We start from the raw sequence: 21,451 nt of genomic DNA on the forward strand, positions 1-21,451 counted from the left end.
ACGTGATGGGACGCTCTCGACGAAATCACTCGCAACCAGAAGACGTACTCTACGATAAGGAACAACGTGAAGCCCACTCTTCAGCTCACACTGCACACGTTTTTCAGCCATTTTATGTGCAGTGGCGAAGGGAGCGGTGTAACGGACGTGACGGGACTCTCTCGACGAACTCACTCGCAACCAGAAGACGTACTCTACGATAAGGAACAACGTGAAGCCCACTCTTCAGCTCACACTGCACACGTTTTTCGGCCATTTTATGTGCAGTGGCGAAGGGAGCGGTGTAACGGACGTGATGGGACGCTCTCGACGAAATCACTTGCAGCCAGAAAGCTTACTGTACGATAAGAAACAACGTGACGCTTACTCTTCAGCTCATGCTCACGTTTTTCAGCCATTTGATGTGCAGTGGCGAAGGGAGCGGTGTAACGGACGTGATGGGACGCTCTCGACGAAATCACTTGCAGCCAGAAAGCTTACTGTACGATAAGAAACAACGTGACGCTCACTCTTCAGCTCACGCTCACGTTTTTCAGCCATTTGATGTGCAGTGGCGAAGGGAGCGGTGTAACGGACGTGATGGGACGCTCTCGACGAAATCACTTGCAGCCAGAAAGCTTACTGTACGATAAGAAACAACGTGACGCTCACTCTTCAGCTCATGCTCACGTTTTTCAGCCATTTGATGTGCAGTGGCGAAGGGAGCGGTGTAACGGACGTGATGGGACGCTCTCGACGAAATCACTTGCAGCCAGAAAGCTGACTGTACGATAAGAAACAACGTGACGCTCACTCTTCAGCTCATGCTCACGTTTTTCAGCCATTTGATGTGCAGTGGCGAAGGGAGCGGTGTAACGGACGTGATGGGACGCTCTCGACGAAATCACTCGCAACCAGAAGACGTACTCTACGATAAGGAACAACGTGAAGCCCACTCTTCAGCTCACACTGCACACATTTTTCGGCCATTTTATGTGCAGTGGCGAAGGGAGCGGTGTAACGGACGTGATGGGACGCTCTCGACGAAATCACTCGCAACCAGAAGACGTACTCTACGATAAGGAACAACGTGAAGCCCACTCTTCAGCTCACACTGCACACGTTTTTCAGCCATTTTATGCGCAGTGGCGAAGGGAGCGGTGTAACGGACGTGACGGGACTCTCTCGACGAACTCACTCGCAACCAGAAGACGTACTCTACGATAAGGAACAACGTGAAGCCCACTCTTCAGCTCACACTGCACACGTTTTTCGGCCATTTTATGTGCAGTGGCGAAGGGAGCGGTGTAACGGACGTGATGGGACGCTCTCGACGAAATCACTTGCAGCCAGAAAGCTTACTGTACGATAAGAAACAACGTGACGCTTACTCTTCAGCTCATGCTCACGTTTTTCAGCCATTTGATGTGCAGTGGCGAAGGGAGCGGTGTAACGGACGTGATGGGACGCTCTCGACGAAATCACTTGCAGCCAGAAAGCTTACTGTACGATAAGAAACAACGTGACGCTCACTCTTCAGCTCACGCTCACGTTTTTCAGCCATTTGATGTGCAGTGGCGAAGGGAGCGGTGTAACGGACGTGATGGGACGCTCTCGACGAAATCACTTGCAGCCAGAAAGCTTACTGTACGATAAGAAACAACGTGACGCTCACTCTTCAGCTCATGCTCACGTTTTTCAGCCATTTGATGTGCAGTGGCGAAGGGAGCGGTGTAACGGACGTGATGGGACGCTCTCGACGAAATCACTTGCAGCCAGAAAGCTGACTGTACGATAAGAAACAACGTGACGCTCACTCTTCAGCTCATGCTCACGTTTTTCAGCCATTTGATGTGCAGTGGCGAAGGGAGCGGTGTAACGGACGTGATGGGACGCTCTCGACGAAATCACTTGCAGCCAGAAAGCTTACTGTACGATAAGAAACAACGTGACGCTCACTCTTCAGCTCATGCTCACGTTTTTCAGCCATTTGATGTGCAGTGGCGAAGGGAGCGGTGTAACGGACGTGATGGGACGCTCTCGACGAAATCACCTGCAGCCAGAAAGCTTACTGTACGATAAGAAACAACGTGACGCTCACTCTTCAGCTCATGCTCACGTTTTTCAGCCATTTGATGTGCAGTGGCGAAGGGAGCGGTGTAACGGACGTGATGGGACGCTCTCGACGAAATCACTTGCAGCCAGAAAGCTTACTGTACGATAAGAAACAACGTGACGCTCACTCTTCAGCTCATGCTCACGTTTTTCAGCCATTTGATGTGCAGTGGCGAAGGGAGCGGTGTAACGGACGTGATGGGACGCTCTCGACGAAATCACTTGCAGCCAGAAAGCTTACTGTACGATAAGAAACAACGTGACGCTCACTCTTCAGCTCATGCTCACGTTTTTCAGCCATTTGATGTGCAGTGGCGAAGGGAGCGGTGTAACGAACGTGATGGGACGCTCTCGACGAAATCACTTGCAGCCAGAAAGCTTACTGTACGATAAGAAACAACGTGACGCTCACTCTTCAGCTCATGCTCACGTTTTTCAGCCATTTGATGTGCAGTGGCGAAGGGAGCGGTGTAACGGACGTGATGGGACGCTCTCGACGAAATCACTTGCAGCCAGAAAACTTACTGTACGATAAGAAACAACGTGACGCTCACTCTTCAGCTCATGCTCACGTTTTTCAGCCATTTGATGTGCAGTGGCGAAGGGAGCGGTGTAACGGACGTGATGGGACGCTCTCGACGAAATCACTTGCAGCCAGAAAGCTTACTGTACGATAAGAAACAACGTGACGCTAACTCTTCAGCTCATGCTCACGTTTTTCAGTCATTTGATGTGCAGTGGCGAAGGGAGCGGTGTAACGGACGTGATGGGACGCTCTCGACGAAATCACTTGCAGCCAGAAAACTTACTGTACGATAAGAAACAACGTGACGCTCACTCTTCAGCTCATGCTCACGTTTTTCAGCCATTTGATGTGCAGTGGCGAAGGGGGCGGTGTAACGGACGTGATGGGACGCTCTCGACGAAATCACTTGCAGCCAGAAAGCTTACTGTACGATAAGAAACAACGTGACGCTCACTCTTCAGCTCATGCTCACGTTTTTCAGCCATTTGATGTGCAGTGGCGAAGGGAGCGGTGTAACGGACGTGATGGGACGCTCTCGACGAAATCACTCGCAGCCAGAAAACTTACTGTACGATAAGAAACAACGTGACGCTCACTCTTCAGCTCATGCTCACGTTTTTCAGCCATTTGATGTGCAGTGGCGAAGGGAGCGGTGTAACGGACGTGATGGGACGCTCTCGAAGAAATCACTCGCAACCAGAAAACTTACTGTACGATAAGAAACAACGTGACGCTCACTCTTCAGCTCATGCTCACGTTTTTCAGCCATTTGATGTGCAGTGGCGAAGGGAGCGGTGTAACGGACGTGATGGGACGCTCTCGACGAAATCACTCGCAGCCAGAAAACTTACTGTACGATAAGAAACAACGTGACGCTCACTCTTCAGCTCATGCTCACGTTTTTCAGCCATTTGATGTGCAGTGGCGAAGGGAGCGGTGTAACGGACGTGATGGGACGCTCTCGACGAAATCACTCGCAACCAGAAGACGTACTCTACGATGACGAACAACGTGAAGCCAGCTCATGCTACTCACGTTTGGACGTGAAAACGTCCAAGTTCGGTGTGGTTTAAAATTTACGATGCAACGAGATTATGCCGAATTGCATGACGCGATAACTCGGTGAGTAATAAACCTATAGCAACAAACCTACTAAATCCAGATAGCTTACACGTGTAAGATTCAAGCTAACTAGGTCATTGCGGCGGCTGACGCAATCTGTGGGTGTGGCGTGCGCGTGCCAGAGAGACGGATATATGGGGGTACGCGTACCTTGCGGGCAGTCTATATTGCGAACGCGTGAAGCTAGGACTCCGACCAAGGTGTCGCTGGAAAGCGCTTGAGAAATTATTGCGCTTGACCTTAAGCGGTATCGGGTTCAACAACAATAACCAAAATTTTATAAATTTGCAATGTTGACATATCAAAATTTTGCCAGATTGTCGGCATATATGAACATAAATTGTCGCGCCCGACAGTGCGTAGTCACCAGACTGCTCCTCCGTTACCTCGCTGCAACCGACCTACTGGTGGCCCTGTGAACCGGACTGTGCCCGCCTGGGTACTCTCTCTCTGATTCTTATTTGATTTTTTTATTATTCTTAATTTTTTTGGGGGAATAGCAAGCCGACACCCTGTCTGGCTGACCTTTCCCTCGTTCCTCTTCTTTGTTATTATTAAACATATCCCCCCCCCCCCTTATCCTCTATCAGCGTGGCAACTTCGACTTGTGCGAGTGTGAAAGTGACCTACAAAGACGATGGAAGACATCCAGAGGGGGGGGGGGGGGGCTCAGCACCGTGGAGGAGCCAGAGCCTACCAGAGAACCCCTAGGCTCTGCGGCGATGGCAGGCGCCACGCGCCGCCTTCGCCGTGTTGTTCGGGGCGAACTAGTTTGGAGCGAAGAAGCAAAGGAATCGGAGATCGTGATGTTTTCATGTAAAACACTACGGCTCGGACACAACTGAGCCCGCCACAATTTTCAGTTTTTTCTTTTTTAGGAGCGGCTCCATGTACAGTGATAAAGGAAGTGGTGCGACGGATGTGATGGGAATGCTCGCGACGAGATCACTCAGAGCCAGTTAAGGTCAACCTCCATGGAGCGAATTTCTTGCAACGAAGTTCGCGCGGGACACTGCCACGCGCGTTCCGCAGCCAGTCGTTCGCCGGTACCAGCTCCCATGGGATGAAAAACCAGCGGACGTTGTCGGAAAGTCATGCTCTGATGTCACTGTTACCAGAGTGCCAGGTGAAAGCTTAGTGATATCAGTTGCTAGAAAAAATGCACTTAATGTAACTAATTTTGCAACTAAATCCACCAACTGTAAAAAAAGTGTGCGCAGTAATGTATCGAAATGCATATTCAATACTGCGAAAGGAAAACATGTTTCTTGACAGAGGATGCCTGGCGTTCTAGCGGCGCAATAGGCGAGCAGACGACAGTACCCCCTAGCCCCCTAGCAAGAAGGCGTCTCACGAGAGCGGGCGACCACGTGCAGACGACAAGGCAGAGCAGCTAGCGCAGATACGTCAGATACGTAGTGGAAGAGCGCTTTGATTGGCCGTCCTCGTGTTCATCCCCAGTTGACGCTTCCGGAATCGCGGGCGCTATTTGGCACATGGGCAGATCGCCGGCGGACGCTCACGTTTTTGACGCCTCGCGCTGGGCATCCGACGCTGAGCGAAGTTCACAGCTTTTTCGCTGTACATTCGCTCCATGGAGGTTGGCCTTAAAGCATATTCTACGATAAGAAACAACGTAACGCTCGCTCCTAAGATCATACTGCTCTCGCTTTAATATGTATGCCAGGCACCCCCATGCACCTGAAAAAACCTGAACCTGTGTCAAAGTTTTGCTCCGGGAAAGTGCAAAAGCTACTCCATTGTCGGAACCAGGTTCGGCGTGGAATGCTTCATTGAGGGGATGGGAGGCAAAATATTTGCTCCCAGCGTCAAAGCGTCCATACGGATCCACCAGTCTACGTGCATTCGCTGGGGTCGACACGAGCGGAACGAGGCAGAAACGAACACGGGAACGTTTGAGAGCTTATTCCGGGTTTGTGTATACAGTATAGAGCGGTACGGCGGACGGTATAGTGCTGTATTAACAAACAAGCAGGGATTACGCTACTAGGTTTTTTGCAAAACCCCTTTGAAATTTCTGAGATTGCCCAATACAGCTTGGCTCTACCAATACGTTCCTGTGCTGTACACGACATTCAAAACTTGGATGATAATGTCGTAGCCATGCATATGACCGTATCATGCACTGTTCCAATATAATTGGGAACAAACTTTTCCAATCCCTTTAACCCCTGTATAATATAAGCACCATTTTCACACCTTTGCGCAATCACCAACGCTCTCTTGTCTCATTTTTACCACCATCAGCAATTGGGTAGAGTATCGCCCCTGGCGATGAAACTCCCCAATCATCATCATAAAATAAAGTTGTTGTTTTTGTCATTTTTCTGCCGTTGGCATCCAGTTTTCACAGCCTCGTGAGACAATGTTGTGTTCCTTTTATATTTGTATGAGTACATCGTCTATATTGTAGTACTCGTTTAGAGCGTCCGTCGTGAGATATTATGTCAATATAATACATTTGTTTACATATAAAATAAAATCGCATCTGGAGAACGACATCCCATCAACGTGCTGTGGAGTTCGTTCGCACAAAAATTAGGCAAACGAAGACTTCACCATACATATACACCCCCCTACCCCAGAGGTCGATTTCTGGGGACATTACTGCAAAGAAGCACTATATCCATAGTAGGACGCGGTTCCGAGGAATCCTGGCGTGGGTACTTCGGTATGCACACCGCGTGGCCGATCTAATCCCAGAAGGTTACAGCGGCATGCATTCTGCGGGACGCGCTTTATCCACGCGGAGGGCAGATTGGCATTCCATTTGGGGACTTGTACGACACTGCCTGGAGTGTAAGCACTTGACCCACACCCGTCGTTGGACTGCATTTGCTCTCAATGGAATTTGTCATGAGTGTACTTTACTGTCAGAAAGTGCGCGATGTAACCCCCGTAACGCGAATGACGAAAGACTGGGAAGTAAAGGAAAAGTCCCGGGGAAGTAATGTTGTCTTTGCACAGAACCGGATCAACTGTCTGCCAATCGACCTTGCTTACTCGGTCCTGCTTGTTGCTGTGGCAGTTACGAACGACTTACTTGCTGCATAACGCGTGTCTGTTTGAAGTATACTTCGGTTTTACATTGTTTTGACCCGTTGCTGTTGATTTCTTGAACACATGGCTCTTTACAAACAGGCGATACGCAAAGCCGAGTATCGGGCTACATCCTTGACGGTCTATTCTTTGGCCGAATCACAACAGCCACAGGAGAATACTACGTGGAACGGGCCAGCCGTTACCTCGAAAATGACAGTGGCTTCCATTCCATCATCTACTCCGCGAAGGACGTCACTTATCCAGGTGTCGGCTGTGGCTTGCACGGCATCACCAAAGAATGGATGGAGGACATTCAGCGACGATATCGACATAGCCGCTCCAAAGTGAGTATAAAGCAAAAGCGCATACAAGAAAAAAAATGCCTTGGAATGTACACATTTCTTTATGAAGCTCCAAGCCCGACGTGTTTGAGAGTGTTAGGACGGAATTGGTGGAGGAGTCGTAGACGTCGAAGGTTGCTTTGCAGGTCTTCTGGCTCTCTGCTGTCGGACGTGCTATGCTCCGTAGCGAAAAAAAAAAAAAAATGATATGAAATGTCACTTAAGTGTCATCTACGTATACCATCTGAAAGACTTGAACGACTGAAAGACTCTTTTCTACGTTAAAAAAAAATCACGAAAGGAGCCTTTATAGCTATGCTACTGTATTTATTCACATTATAATTTCTTAGGGTCTCTTCATTTGATTTCATGGTGCAATGTGGTGAACAGTATAGCAGAACCGTCTGTAATTGGCGGTCGTAAACGGACCCGTTTCATAATAGTCGAACCACTGCATGTTTGAAACACTTTTCTCTACTCTTCAAAACACATCCATCTGTCCTGTAATCGACACACTTGTCAGCTGATTGCATCTCTTGCAGAGGCGACGACCTAAACGGTGGTCCAAGGAATACACCGATACTTCCGGAGAACCACGGTTTTTCAACTATGACACTCATATGTGGAAGCCCTCTGCATCTAACATAACGCGTCGGGGAAATCGCCGACAGGAGACAGAAGTGGTGAAGCGAGTTTGCAATATGGAAATAACGATTGACCACTCTCTCTACGAATACCTTTTGCTTGACATGGGTGACGATTTCAAGACACGAGAAGCTATATCGGGACTTGTAAGCACGCACGTTGCAACAGCGTCAGAGATTTTCAGGTCCACAGACTTCTACGGCATAACAGACATCTCGTTCGACGCCCAGCGAGTCATAGTAAGAGACCTTATTGCTTGGGCTATCAGTCGCATGGAAACTGCTTTTTCTTTGCGCAGCACATGCCTACTTTGAAGTACAAAACATGTGCTCAGGAATCTCGAAAAACAGTTTTTACGGTGCACATAACCGCATATCGCGGCAGTTGCAGTGTGCTTTTGCCTTGTCCATAGTTACCACGCTCCCAGGTGTTACGTGTGGATCATTCCATGCCAACTGGTCCAGGAGTGTTGCTCAATCATCAGAGATTTTCAGAAAAAAAATCGGGTGCTTTGTGGGGTAGAGGGATACAAAATACGGAAGCTTATCTTGAAATGTCGAAGCGTTCCGTCGCTACAGGCCTCTAAATTTAGCGCCCAGCAGTGCCGTGTATTACACGGCACTGGCGCCCAGAGCAAAGACCCATGTTCTATTTTAGAGCGTGCCATGACTGTTCTGCTGCACTGAAAAAGTTCAAAATTTGAAGAAATTTCCTACGAACTTCCTGTATCATAATTCATAATGCATTTCCTCGTTGATCTATTTCTAGTGATAGAACTTCGAGGGCTCTAGGAAACAACGTTAAGATTGCAAAACTTTACCATATTCTATAAAAATAATTGCGGTCTCTAGCTCAGGAGCCAAGCAGGAGTACATTGTAATATAAAGAAAGTGTCACTCATTTTGTCGACAATTTAGGTGTAGTGAGAATACGGCTAATTGGCCAAAATCTTTAGCATGAACGTATTTCAGATGAAATTTTTTTATAGCAATATCCAACTAGAAGTGCATGGTTTCCACAGAACAAAACAACAAAACCATCAGAATGCGCAATATTGTTAATTGAATATTGAATATTGTTAAATTGAAGAAATTATTTCTCTTTTTTTCCCCGGCCGCAGGGTACTCAGCGCCATTGCTATCAAGGAGCGCTCGCTGTCCCCGTTTTCCTCGAAAAGAGTTTTGCAGGTGGAAGGCAAAAGGGAGGAGAATCGAGTTGAAGCGAGATACGAGATACATTTGGGGTCCAAGTGGTGGTGCTCGAAACACACACACTATTCTATACAATTCGTTCGACGCTGACATTTCCGTGCCTTCGCTTCTCGTTCTCGCTCTCGCCGTCGGAATTGGGGTGCGGTGACAGGAAATATATGTTGTGCAGCATCAACACTTTGTTTCGCTGAGAATGTTTGACGTATTTTTTATTTATTTGTTCGCATACCTCCTTTCGCAGGAAGGCATTACAGTAGCGGGGGGGGGGGTAGGAAAAGGAATATGACAATATAAATTAATGTTATACAAACACGTCACGACAATGATACTACAAAGTAATGCATCGTAGTAAACTAGCACTGCAACGAGGACTGACAGGGGAGAAGACAAACACTCTGTAGCACAGTATTTGTCTTCTCCCCTGTCAGTCCTCGTTGCAGTGCTAGTTTACTACGATGGATCCATACCAACTTGCCCAGTTCACCACCGTCATACAAATTAATGACCGCAAGAGAGTAACAATGAATAAAACGTGTCAACACAGTTTGCATGAACAGTATTACTAGATGGCCCATTCCAATCGGACATCGTTCTAGGAAAGTATGAAGTTTTAACACGGCAACGAAAGCACATGTTCAGCACGAAGTTGGACACGTCAGCGATTGACCGAGCGAGAGATCAACGAGGGCCCGATCATCAAGATACGGGAAGTTCATACGAAATTTATTTCACTAGAGCAGTTAAGACACGCTACCAAAGGGAACATAGTTCCGGGCGCTAATTTTACAGCCCTCTAGCTGGGAACACTTTGATATTTCAGGATAATATTCTATATTTGATGTCTCTCCAGTCTGTTACGATGAACTGAGCGTCGTCGTGTTTTTGTCTTTCCGCATGTAAACTATTCCTCGAGCTCAGAAAGGCCGCGTCCGGTAGCGAATGACGTCTTCTGCTGATTTTTTCTCACCAAACAGCATACGTGCATCAGCGTAACTGTATGGTATAACTGCCCCGTTCACAGATAAAAGACCACCATTCATGCGAAGGAGAAGCTGCTCGTACCTCACGATTCTGCTCTGACAACCTGGACGCATCGCACTTGCTGCACGAACTATCCAGAATCAATCATGACAGCTTCTGCCTTTCCTACATTTGGACTTACCGCGATTTTTCTCGGGGTACGCTGGGCCTCGCTTACGTAGCGGAGCTTGATGGTAAGAGCTACAAGTTGCTTCTACTTCCAAGTGTCGTTAGTCATGGTCACGAAGATCAAGCTCAACCTGAGTCCGCACTAAATGAAGGCGGCCACAATCTTATAGACCTCACTGACTGGTAACGGCCCTTGGTAACTGGACAGGGCCTGCCCTCATAGTAAGCCTGAGAAGACTGGGAAGTTGTGTGTAATAAAACATCCCGAATCAACCGCCTTAGACCCTCCGTTCTAAAATGACTTGACAACCCCGAGGGGGCCCAACTAGTAACCATAAATATCGAAATTGATTTTACTCATGCAGAGACAGTGTGAATGGGCGGACGAATGACCGCATTTGTTTTTGGCAGAATCGTCGGGCGGCATCTGCGAGAGATTCCAGACAGGGGTGGCGTCCGGTGTCAGCGTTGAGTACAGAGGGAAGCTGAGTCTTAACACTGGAGTTATCAGTTTCCTCAATCAGAATTCCCGGATCCCAGAACACGTCAGCCAGATGACATTCACCCATGAACTAGGACACAGCTTTGGGGCTTCGGTATGTCATGTATCAATGTTCTCTGGAACGTCACTGAACGGCATGTAGAACTTCTAGTTAAGACCCATCTTGGGATTTTTGCAAGAAACATGTAAGAAATGGCCACGATATGCATCTGAATAGTGTCACGTGTACATATCGGTGTTACGTGAATATAAGCGAGCTCAAAGTGTACCGACTCCACAACAGAGTGCTATGGCATGCACAGAGAAAACCGTTCGAAAAAGAACTTTGTTAGTTATTCAGCTTGTCTGTATTTTTCACCTTTGAGAAGTTCTTCAAAAACCCAGGAGATCGCGAAGCCTTAGCCACTCTTTCGTTCTTGAAGATAGGAAAGGATCAGAGAAAAGTTCTTGCACCATGAAGAACTCTCGGACCAATTCCCGTGGCATAGTGGTTAGGATGATCGCCTTCCAGGCCGAGTCTGGCAGGTGACACGGGTTCGAATCCCCGCATCGGCTGCGCTGTCTGGGGTTTTCCCTGGGTTTTCCGGCAGACTTTCCAGACGAATGTCGGCACAGTTCCCCTTCAAGTCGGCCCAGGACACATACTATAGCCCTCCCCATGTCCCCCGCTCCTTCCTGGTGTCCTCTCTCCATCTGTCCACGTCTGTAAGCCGTTCATAGCCACAGTTGCTTCGCGGCGCTAACACGGAATTAAAAAAAAGAACTCTCCAAGGTCGGTTATTTTTCTGCGTGTATAAAACGTTCGAAAGCACAGTCTGCGACACGCTAAAGCTGCAGCACGTCAGAACCGTAATGTTTTAGTGGATAACAGTGTGACAACCACTGATCTCTATGTATAAAGGCTGGATCGCGCATAGGAGAGGGGCTCGTGGGAGAGAGTTGCGGCTTCCGGCCGCCATGTTGCAGTGCCCAATAGCGCAGGCTGCTCCCATAGGAAACAATGGGAAGCGATCTGATTTGGAGCATTTATTGCACTTTACACGCTCCTCATTGCTGTTTAGCACACATTTTTATTAGCAATCAGTGTGCTGATGTATTCCAACCGTGCTTCAGCGGTGTTCCTGTAGTTTTTAATGGTAATTGCTTTCTTTTCCTTCCCTGCTGCCTGTACTCCGAATATGGGATCGTTAGTGTCGTGCACGGGAAGCATACGCATGAAGGAATTCGGTAAATGTAAGCCTATAAAATTAATTATTTTTGCCCAGAAAGGGTTTACACTGTTTGTTATAGTAGGGTAGTTCCGTTTTTCTTTTCTCTTTTTTTTTGGTTTTCCTCTGTTGTTCGGTTCACGTGTGGTGTTCTGTGGTTTTCGTATGTTACATGGTTTTCCTGTGGTGTTCTGTAGTTTTCGTTCATTATTGTGTGGTTTTCCTGTGGCGTTCCGTGGTTTTCGTTCGATATTGTGTGGTTTTCATTTGGTGTTGTATGGTTCCCGTTTGGCTTTTTCCATAATCGTATGTTCTACGAGTGCATGTGTGTTCTACAATAGCACTTCGATCCTTATAAGGGGCTCATTATTTCATTCACCACATCACCACCATCTATGGGGTAGAGATACCGCCCCTGGCGATGGAACTCCCCATTCCTCATCTTAAAATGACGTTGTTGTCACGAGTGCGTTTCAGTTGTTCAGCTGTCAGCGTATTTCATTACAGAAATTCGAAGCGCTGTGCACGAAGTGCATGCACACGCATGACTTATCACACATGCTGTAGGAGCGACTGCACATACGAGGTTAACACAGCAGTTTATTTACTTCCACCCTACCTCACAAATTGGTTATTTATATTGGCATATTGGCGCAGGTTCTGCATCCGCTTCTTCGGCACGGCTGGGCGACTGTGAGGGGAACCTGTATAGCACAAGCGCATTGTTTATAGAAAATACATGATTTTGATATTTATAGGAGCAGTCACACATAATTTCTTAGTACGTAATGGCACCAGCGAAGTAGCAATGCAAGCAAGTCCGAGTTGTCAGGTGCATGCGATACGAATAAACACGATTTTTCCTCAAAATGGAAACCTTACCCGTGAAAATATATCACCCTCTCTGTGTCCGTGAGTGAAGTGTACTCAAAACTGCAACAAACTGGCATGACATGCCCTTTAATTGAAAGGAAAAAAAAAAGCGGGCAGCCCCGCTTGAACTAAATGCAGACGACAGGACGCGTTGGGCCCACCAATATGGCCGCCGGTGACCACGCTGTTGCGCACCCTATGCGCGATCCAGCCTATACTATAGAGATCAGTGGTGACAACAGACGTTTTGGCTGTTCATAGTTATGACTCTATCCTGTACCAGGAATAACGAGACATTTATTTTTGCTCAGGTGGCCATTAACAACCGTTACGTCTGATAAGTGGTCCACCGACGACGACCAAAATAAATATTACAAGCAACAAACATATGGAAGAAAAACAGACAACCACCAGATGCGAGTATCGCTGGTTCATTCACGGACAATAGTCTTCTTCCTTTCATATCCCGTGCAGCAACTGACAGTGGCGCGACTTTCTACCGTCTACCGTCTACCTTTGCATATGCAGGAATGTGCAGGAACATTTGATCGATAGAATTATTGTGATGCCGTACTGCTGATAATCAGCAACCCCAACATGCTCAATCCGTTAGAAGATATGTGGCACTGACAAAATAGTGCTTGTTTTTATCGTTCTTTTGGCATGTCGCTATAATGACTTACCGTAAAAGCAGAAGAGTCCCTATCTCGCTGTTCTGACGTCCAGCTATTGGCCGAGATATCCTTTATTTCCTGTCACTTGCGGTAACAAGTAACGAGTGGTTGGCGTTTTATGTCGCACGTCGGATGTCGCATTCGTGGCGTTCGCTGATGAAGGCAGCGTGAACGACATCTTTTCTTTAATGTAATCAAGAAGAGTGCACGAAAAAACCTAATACCTGCCCCATTACTACACTCAGCACGACAAGGCAGAATGTGCCCCGGGTGGCGCCATCGGTAACTATATCATGTATGCTAGCGCCACCCTCGGAGATAAGCCCAACAACCGCAAGTTTTCGCCGTGCAGTATCCAAAGCATATCCCGAGTCCTACACCCTCTCTTCACCGGGGACAGCGCACGGCCGAACTGCCTTCAAGGTGCGAAGCATTCTTCTATTTCTGTCGCAGCGATATGCAGCAGAACTCCATATAAACAGATCAGTGACCCGCTAACGTATGATTGCTATACCCGCAGTTATCCGCAGACACCGCCGTAGTTTTGCGATTTCCGTGCGGTGCAGGAACTCAATGTGCTTCCGGGTTGTGGGTGGTGCGTTACATGCCGCGGATGACACCGCGGGTGCGGTGCAGTTACCAATTAAGTTACCCGCGATCACCTATATCCATGACCCTCGGAATAGTAACATCGGCTGTAGCTGCTTTTTTAAGATTATTCTTGGACTGAAAATTATGAATCATCCATTGGTAAGAGTAAATTCTAAAAGAGTGGTGCGATCGTCCTAGTTTTGAAAAAATAAAGAACCGAGGGAAGGGCTCCGTTGGACTGGTCTTATAATAATTGGGGGCTTTACGTCGAGAGACCACTGTGATCATGAGCGACGCCACAGTGGCCGCGGTCTGTGGATTAATTTGCCCACCTGAGGGTTCTTTAACGTGCGCCGAAATGGGACCGGTCTTCCAAAACACAAAGTAACAGCTGGCTGTTACAGAACCTCGTGGTCCCTTCTGTGGGAACAATATCCGAGATCCAGGAGAAGAATGCGACTGTGGCTACGAGGAGAAAGACTGTAAGGACAACTGCTGTTACCCCCGAGAACATCGGGAGGTGAGTCGCAAAGGCTGTACGCTAAAGCCCAACGCAAGGTGCAGGTGAGGCCCATAATATGCGGTCCATCCCATTTATAGTGAATTACATGCCGCGTCTAATTTGTATGCATCTTGCACGTTTATTTCAGCCCCTCCAACAGTCGCTGTTGTAATAGAGACTGCTCTATCAGCAATTCAACACAAGTGTGTCGACATGAGGACGACTGCAACTATTCCACCTATTGCGAGTATCCTTTTACTACGAATGGCTCTTTTTCCTTACCATTCTTTCGTTGGTCCGCATTTCCTGAGCAAGTCCTACGAAGCGGAGTGACGGACGTCTGTCCTCCCAGTGTGTCGAAGCCCAACGGCACTCTGTGCAGCAGCGACACACAAATCTGCCAGAATGGTCAATGCGCAGTTTCCGTTTGTCGCAAATTTGGCTTGAACGAGTGCTACCTCACAGGAAGTCACAGAAGCCCAGAAGAGATGTGCCTTCTTTCTTGCAAGCAAACCGGCACGTGCAGCAAATCGTGTCCGAATTGGAGGTACACGTGAAATTTTCTGTTCGATACTCGCAGGCTCGACGGGAGAGTGCAAGGAGGCTTGCGAATACGAGGCGATGAAGGACCTGTGCGGTAAGCGCACCCCACCTGGGTCCACGTGTAACAATTTGCTCGGCTTCTGCGACGTCTTCCACAAGTGTCGTCCGATCGACGCTGACGGGCCGCTTATGCGCCTGCAGAGAATGATATTCGCTAGCCACGTTTTCCAGAACTGGCTCCTGGTACGTTCAGTCAGAATTTCCGCCAGCCAAGGGGCTGCCCGGTTCCATATATGACGCACGGTATTCGCGTAGTGACCTGTACGTATTATGGCGAGTTCCGCTGGTCGTTGTAGTGCAGAAGGTGTTCCGCTTATATTAGTGTGCATGCCGCACTGGTCGCTTCAGCGCAGTAACGAGCCTCGTGTTTCATTGGTCGTTCCGTTCTCTCTTCGTTTGTTCCTGCAGTATCCCACACCGGCACCTTACAGTGCCCTGCACCCAAACGACCAGCGGTATTAGCCAACCTTGGTGGCTATTTCGTGTGCCTCAAGGCGAGAGCAGCCAGTATTTCGAACGGAGACTGCTTCTTCTGGGACATGTATGTAAGTCCGTGTGTAAGATTGTCCGTAAGCTAGTGTGTCGCTCTGAGGAAGGAATGCGCTGGAGGGTGTTCCGTAAACTTTTGTTCAGCACTGTACATGGGATAACAACGAGAATTAGCCGAGGCAGGCTACAAACATGGACGACACAAACAGATAAGCGCCCAACAATCAATGAAATCAATGTTCTAGGTTCCTCAACAACGCTGGGACTTGTACCATGTTATACCTTGAAACTCAGTAACATGGTGCATTTTTCTGGGGTACATGGTGACGCGGGAAAAGCTGCATGGACACGTCGTGTGCTTGTGTTGCCACGACACTGTTACGAACCACTAGGAGAGAAAATTCATTGCAGGGCTAACAACACCAATGATCATAGTTGTCTCGCGGCGGAAAGCCCAGAATGGACATTTTTTACAACGGCCTATGCGCATGTACATAATCTTGACGCGCCGGACAGGGTTATCTCTGTCTTCACTAGATGGCGCAGTATGGGAACGACAGAAGTGGGGACCAGTGGGGAGACCGCACGATCGGCACGTACTCGTCGGTCCCGCTCATTACCGGTTTTTGTCCTTTGTGCTACCCCCGTGGATTTGATTTGGCGCGCGCCGAGCGTGGTTCACTGGAGAGCCGCTAGGATACGTATGTGAAAAAGGTCCATAGGCGCGTTCGGTTCGGCCAGAGGGCGCTCCTGTCTACCGCCGTCAGCGCCACTTGAGGTATGCGCTATGCGGTATGCGCAGTGTCAGGGTGGTCAAGCTCTGTCGCGTTAAAGAAACCATTTTATTTTTTCCCCCATCGTAAGCTTGAGGAAGGGGAACGAACTACGACGGTACTTTAGCGCCGCATGTCAAGATATTCTCGGATAGGCTCGTGATCCGAGTAAGATGTCTCGCAGGTGCAGTTGATCTGTTACCTCTGAGTGAACCCTGATTGAAGAATTAATTCTGGGTGAATATAGTTGGATATCTTCGGTTATAGATCACTCCGTTTCACCGGGAGGGTATGAGATCCGGTGCAGTAGCGATTAATGAAATGAATGGAGCGAGCACTATGACCATTTGTCAGCATCCTGTTGTCGTTTATGAGCGCCCTAACTTCCATTGCGTTTTTTCTTATACCAAACCGAATCAACAACTTGTCATAATATTCGGAATATATTCATATGTTGATGCCCGTATTCGCCTCTTCGAAACGATTACGAATATGATATCGTGACTGCTTCAGAAGAGGCGAATACGGGCGTCAAAATTGCATCGGCACAGAAATTTGGAAATGTCTTTGCGGTTGAAATTTGGCCCCAAGAGGTGTCTTCTCATCGCGATCTATATAAAAAACTGATGCACACCATTCCGAAATATATACTCCTGTACATAGTCCGAAAACTGATCAGTTTAATCCATACGTAGCTGATGAAGGATATCATATGTCTATCATACTCAAGAGCCATTTCAAACACATAACACATAAATATGGCAGCCGTCGGAGATTTCAACCTGGTCTTGACGGTTAATGAGAACTGTCCATTTCTAAACTTCATGAGGGATATGTTTAAAGTACAATTTTTCTGGCATCATCGAAAGAACCAACGACGCCCGGCGAATCCTGCATAGATATGATCTTTTTTTAGACACATGAAAGGATTCTGATACACTTGCGACACTGCATACTTCTCTAAGAATTCATTCTACCTATATCTGCAGGATCTGTAGCTAAGAATAACGAAACAAAATAAGTACAAAATACACATGGTTTTGCAATACGTTTATGATAGAATGACATAACCGCAGGCAAAATCCCTAATGAATCAGGTGTGAGCGTGGGCCACGAAGAAGCTATGCTCCAGTGTTTTTTATGTGTTCTTTTTTTTTTAGCAGTTTATACAGGGTGTCCCAGAAAACGTGTCATTGAATTATAATAAAAAAACTACGCCACCTAGAATCATGCGGTCAAGAGCATTTGTTCTTATTAGGCTTTTGCCACCTCCTAATGTGAATGTCATGTACTCCAAGTTTAATTATGTAAATATTCGCGAACTGAACTCGAAAATTCATCAAGTAAATGTCACTTTTTTACCCCACCAATATGAAGAGCATGCCGAATTCACTCCAATTCATGATAATCGACAGTGATATTCACGAGCTATCCCATCGGAAAAAATAGCCGAATATCATGCTTTTCGGAGCACCGGACCATAACGCGCGATGTCTTTTTGAGCGCAATCGCTCGCAGTGCGACGAAAGGAGGTTCCGAAGCCAGCCCACAGAGTGATAGTAGAAAAAGTAACAGTTCCTAAAATTGGGAGAGGGAAAGCATTATCCAAGCGAAAGTCGGACGTGATAAGCCATGCCTGCGTTATCACATTCTGCGATGCCGGGGTGGGCTGGGTTTCCAACCTCCTTTCGTCGGACTGACACAGATTGCGCTGAAAAATTCATCGTGCGCTATTCTGTGCGACCTCCGTAGAGCATGATGTTCGGCTATTTTTTCCGATGGGATAGCTCCTGAATATCCCTGTCAATTATCATTAATTTGACTAAATTAGACACGCTCTTCCCATTGGAGGGGTAAAAAAGTGACCTTTACTAGGCAAATTTCCGACTTAAGCTCGCAAAAATTTACATAATTAAACTTACGTTACACGACATTCACATGAGGAGGTGGCAAAAACCCAGTAAGAACAAATGCCATTGACCGCATGACTCTAGCTGGTGTAGTTTTTTTATTATAATGTAATGACACGTTTTCTGGGACACCCTGTATAACGTCAACCTGGCTTTCGTTTTCCCGTTCCCCGGGCACCCATTCTCAGATATTACGCGGAAACAGGCGGGAGGTCGTGCACAGCACGCAACCTCAACAAACCACTTGGACTCGCGTTCTTCGCCTGAAGTTTATACTTCAGGTTATAATTTTTCCCCGCCTGCCACCAGGGGAGAAAGGTGTGGCTGGCGTCGCCCGGCCAAACTTCAGCCGAACGTCCCTAGTGTCGCCCTCACCTACAAATATTATACGAATGAATTACGAGGAGAGAAGGAACAGCTGCGGCAGCCCACAATTCATTCCAAATTTAACTTTGGGGAAAAATACTCGGCGATTTATCAACGAGTATTCGAGTGCGTGGAACCTCTATCATTGGTAGCACATACAACTACAGACTGTTTTCTACGATTTATGTTCAACACTGCATGCAGTGATAAACATTTTCACGAATTCCCCATGGAGCAATTCGTCGAGGTAATGTGACCATAGAAGCTGGTAAGGAATGCGCATGAGACATCATTTCGTAATGAAATGACGCTAACGATGACGTGTAACGTTCTCGCGAGAAATTGTGTCTCTTTCGATTGCTGGCCGAGATGAAACCGAAAGCATTCGTGGTTAATTCACTTCCGGGAAATGCATGTGGCCCATATTCGTCCGCTTGCTTTTCCATGGTGACGTTCCAATCAGTCGTGACTGAGCCCGCAGAACATAGGAATCCTCGTGCACCCATACCTTTCGTAGCCGCCTGAGTACGAGCGTCGTTTTGATGAGACGACAGAGATGAGCCCTCAACGCGTCGCACCGCGGAGGCGTGGCGACTGAACGTCTTGGTATTTGCAGCGCAGCAAAATTGGCTATTTACGTTTGCCAACACCTGCGTATTTAGTATATCATAGCGCTTCTATGTCAACGTTTCCACACACCGAGCTTCTCCAGAAAGCGTGAACGGCGCCGGTGTCATCGCATCTCGCTTCTCTCCTGTCGTTCAAACCTGGCACGAGTGCTGCGCTAGGGAAGGCTGGAAGCAAAACGGCCATCCCGCGAATCGTATTCGCATTCTTTCATTCGTAGGGCATACGACTGAGCAATGAAACAAAGTTTGCTTATTAGTTACTACGCGAATTTCTTGATTGCCCAAATTAGGATATGTAGAAAATTCTAAAACGAACGAAACCACAAAATGTCTGCTTCTTCGCTCATGCTCTGGGAATACTTTTCTAGTAACATTTGCCATCCGCCCACGTACAGTCACGTAATCAACTGATTGTGGCGTCTCATCACGCCCAGTTCTATGTGTAGCTTTAGTTCCCTTCTTGAACATTGTAATTCCCCTGGGCCGTAGACTCCATTCATTTAGTAGCGTTGTACCCGAGATTCTCAAAGTCGTGCTGCGTAGCTGAAGCCCGGTGTTAGGCAATATAATCCATTACCGACCAGTGCGCGTCACCCACGACAGAAATGTACGGGTTAGAAATCGTTACGACGTATATATGTATTAATGCCATTGAATCGGTGCATCAATGAAGGATGAATGATACTGTGCGCAGGAGCATTGGTACATCACAGCGCTGGCTGTATTCGGGGCTTCAGTTGTCATGACGTGCGTCATACGGGTGTGCGCTGTGCATACTCCAAGCAGCAACCCCAATATGGCCAGACACAAGAAGGTATCGCACACAATAAAGCATCCTATTGGTGTCTTGAAGGAATCCGTAAGTACTCGTTACAATTTACTATACGAGGACTGCCTTGACCATTTAATTCTGGACCTGTTTCTTTTTTTTTCGGGAAACTATAATAGTCAAGTGATAACGAGGCGGAACACTCTGTGCCAGTTGCACGTGCAAAACAGAAAGCGGCCTCCCCGCAGTAGGAGTCAATCGGCGAACGTCTGTACCTGCAGCGTGTGCGTGTTGCATTGCATTGCATTCGACCACTGTCGATACGAATGAAATGCTGCGAGCAGCCTTCGGAGAGTCGTACAAATAATCCCATATCGTTCGTAAGCAGGATGTCGAAGACAGAGAAAGGCCGGCGATTCGACAAAGTTGAAAAGAGCAGCAAACCAGCGAGACACATGAGTGTTATTGCAAAGCGTAACTTCACCAACGCTAAAATAAGCGCGCACAGTCAACAGGACGCTGCTTCGAAGGAGACGAGATCCATACTAGTCGGTTACTCTGTTCATTCACACTGAAACGATCGGTCCAGGAATTAAATGATCCATACTCGTATCAGTGGTGTATGGATAATCTCGTCAATACGCTGCCTGCACCACTGAATGGTACTGTTTCTTGCCTGTATGCTACCGCATCAGTGTTTCATTGGTTTCAGATGCTGACGTTCCAAGACCTGGGCAAACCAACAAGCTGCGTGATTCCGTAAGGACAGTCGCGTGTGCGCCACGAGCAGGCACCAAAATGTATACAACGAACACATCGTGAAATGTTGGCGTTTTGAAATTTCCGAAACGCTCTTGCAATGGGAAATGGTTCGTAGTTATATAACGAGCCGTGATTTTGAATTTTCATCAAGTGGGTTTCCGTTTCAACAATGAGCCTGCTTTTCCTATTTGCTGAAGCAGTTACTTTTTTTTGTAACCGATGCGGTGAGAACATTATGCGGTGGTCCATCTGCAGTCGCCAGTATAGAAGTTTAAATTTGAAGACAATTAAAAGGAAAGGCTATCATTGACAATACACCAGCGCTAGTTTCCTGAGGCCCTGCGATCAGTGCAGTTTTGATTTACGCGCACGTGTTGAGTGTGAAGAGATCCACAAAGTGCTACAACTGAACTCCCGCACCTTGATTGCAATAGTAAGGGTGATATATCAATCGGTAGTTTTTAAAATTATGGGAACCTTTTTTTGTACAAAAATGTGCGAATGGGTACGGTGCACAAATCTCCTGGGTTATTGTTTTGTTTACGAAGTGGCCCCGATCGATTGAACTGGTTACGCCGTTATAAGAACCGTTGACAAGGGCAGGAACTACGATTGTTTCGCCGTTACGTCCCATTCATAGAGTTTTGAA

The 21,451-nt window shown here is 47.4% G+C and overlaps 1 protein-coding gene across 3 annotated transcripts in view; it reads left to right on the plus strand.

Annotated features, from left to right (window-relative positions):
• Positions 1-21,117, plus strand: part of LOC135398809 (disintegrin and metalloproteinase domain-containing protein 10-like) — a 38,701-nt gene extending 17,584 nt beyond the window's left edge. For 2 of the 3 annotated variants that reach the window (XM_064630293.1, XM_064630311.1), the window contains 11 exons: positions 6,905-7,149; positions 7,689-8,030; positions 10,024-10,216; positions 10,563-10,747; positions 13,654-13,831; positions 14,404-14,563; positions 14,650-14,748; positions 14,827-15,017; positions 15,082-15,287; positions 19,966-20,130; positions 20,753-21,117. In XM_064630293.1, the coding sequence (XP_064486363.1) occupies positions 6,905-7,149; positions 7,689-8,030; positions 10,024-10,216; positions 10,563-10,747; positions 13,654-13,831; positions 14,404-14,563; positions 14,650-14,748; positions 14,827-15,017; positions 15,082-15,287; positions 19,966-20,130; positions 20,753-20,803 (2,015 nt within the window). In that variant the 3' untranslated portion in view covers positions 20,804-21,117. The remainder of the gene's footprint in view (positions 1-6,904; positions 7,150-7,688; positions 8,031-10,023; positions 10,217-10,562; positions 10,748-13,653; positions 13,832-14,403; positions 14,564-14,649; positions 14,749-14,826; positions 15,018-15,081; positions 15,288-19,965; positions 20,131-20,752) is intronic. The other variant, XM_064630302.1, reaches the window with a different exon arrangement.
• Positions 21,118-21,451: the final 334 nt, after the last annotated feature.

Source organism: Ornithodoros turicata, chromosome 1 (genome assembly GCF_037126465.1).
Source record: "Ornithodoros turicata isolate Travis chromosome 1, ASM3712646v1, whole genome shotgun sequence".
NCBI classification, from domain to species: Eukaryota; Metazoa; Arthropoda; class Arachnida; order Ixodida; family Argasidae; genus Ornithodoros; species Ornithodoros turicata.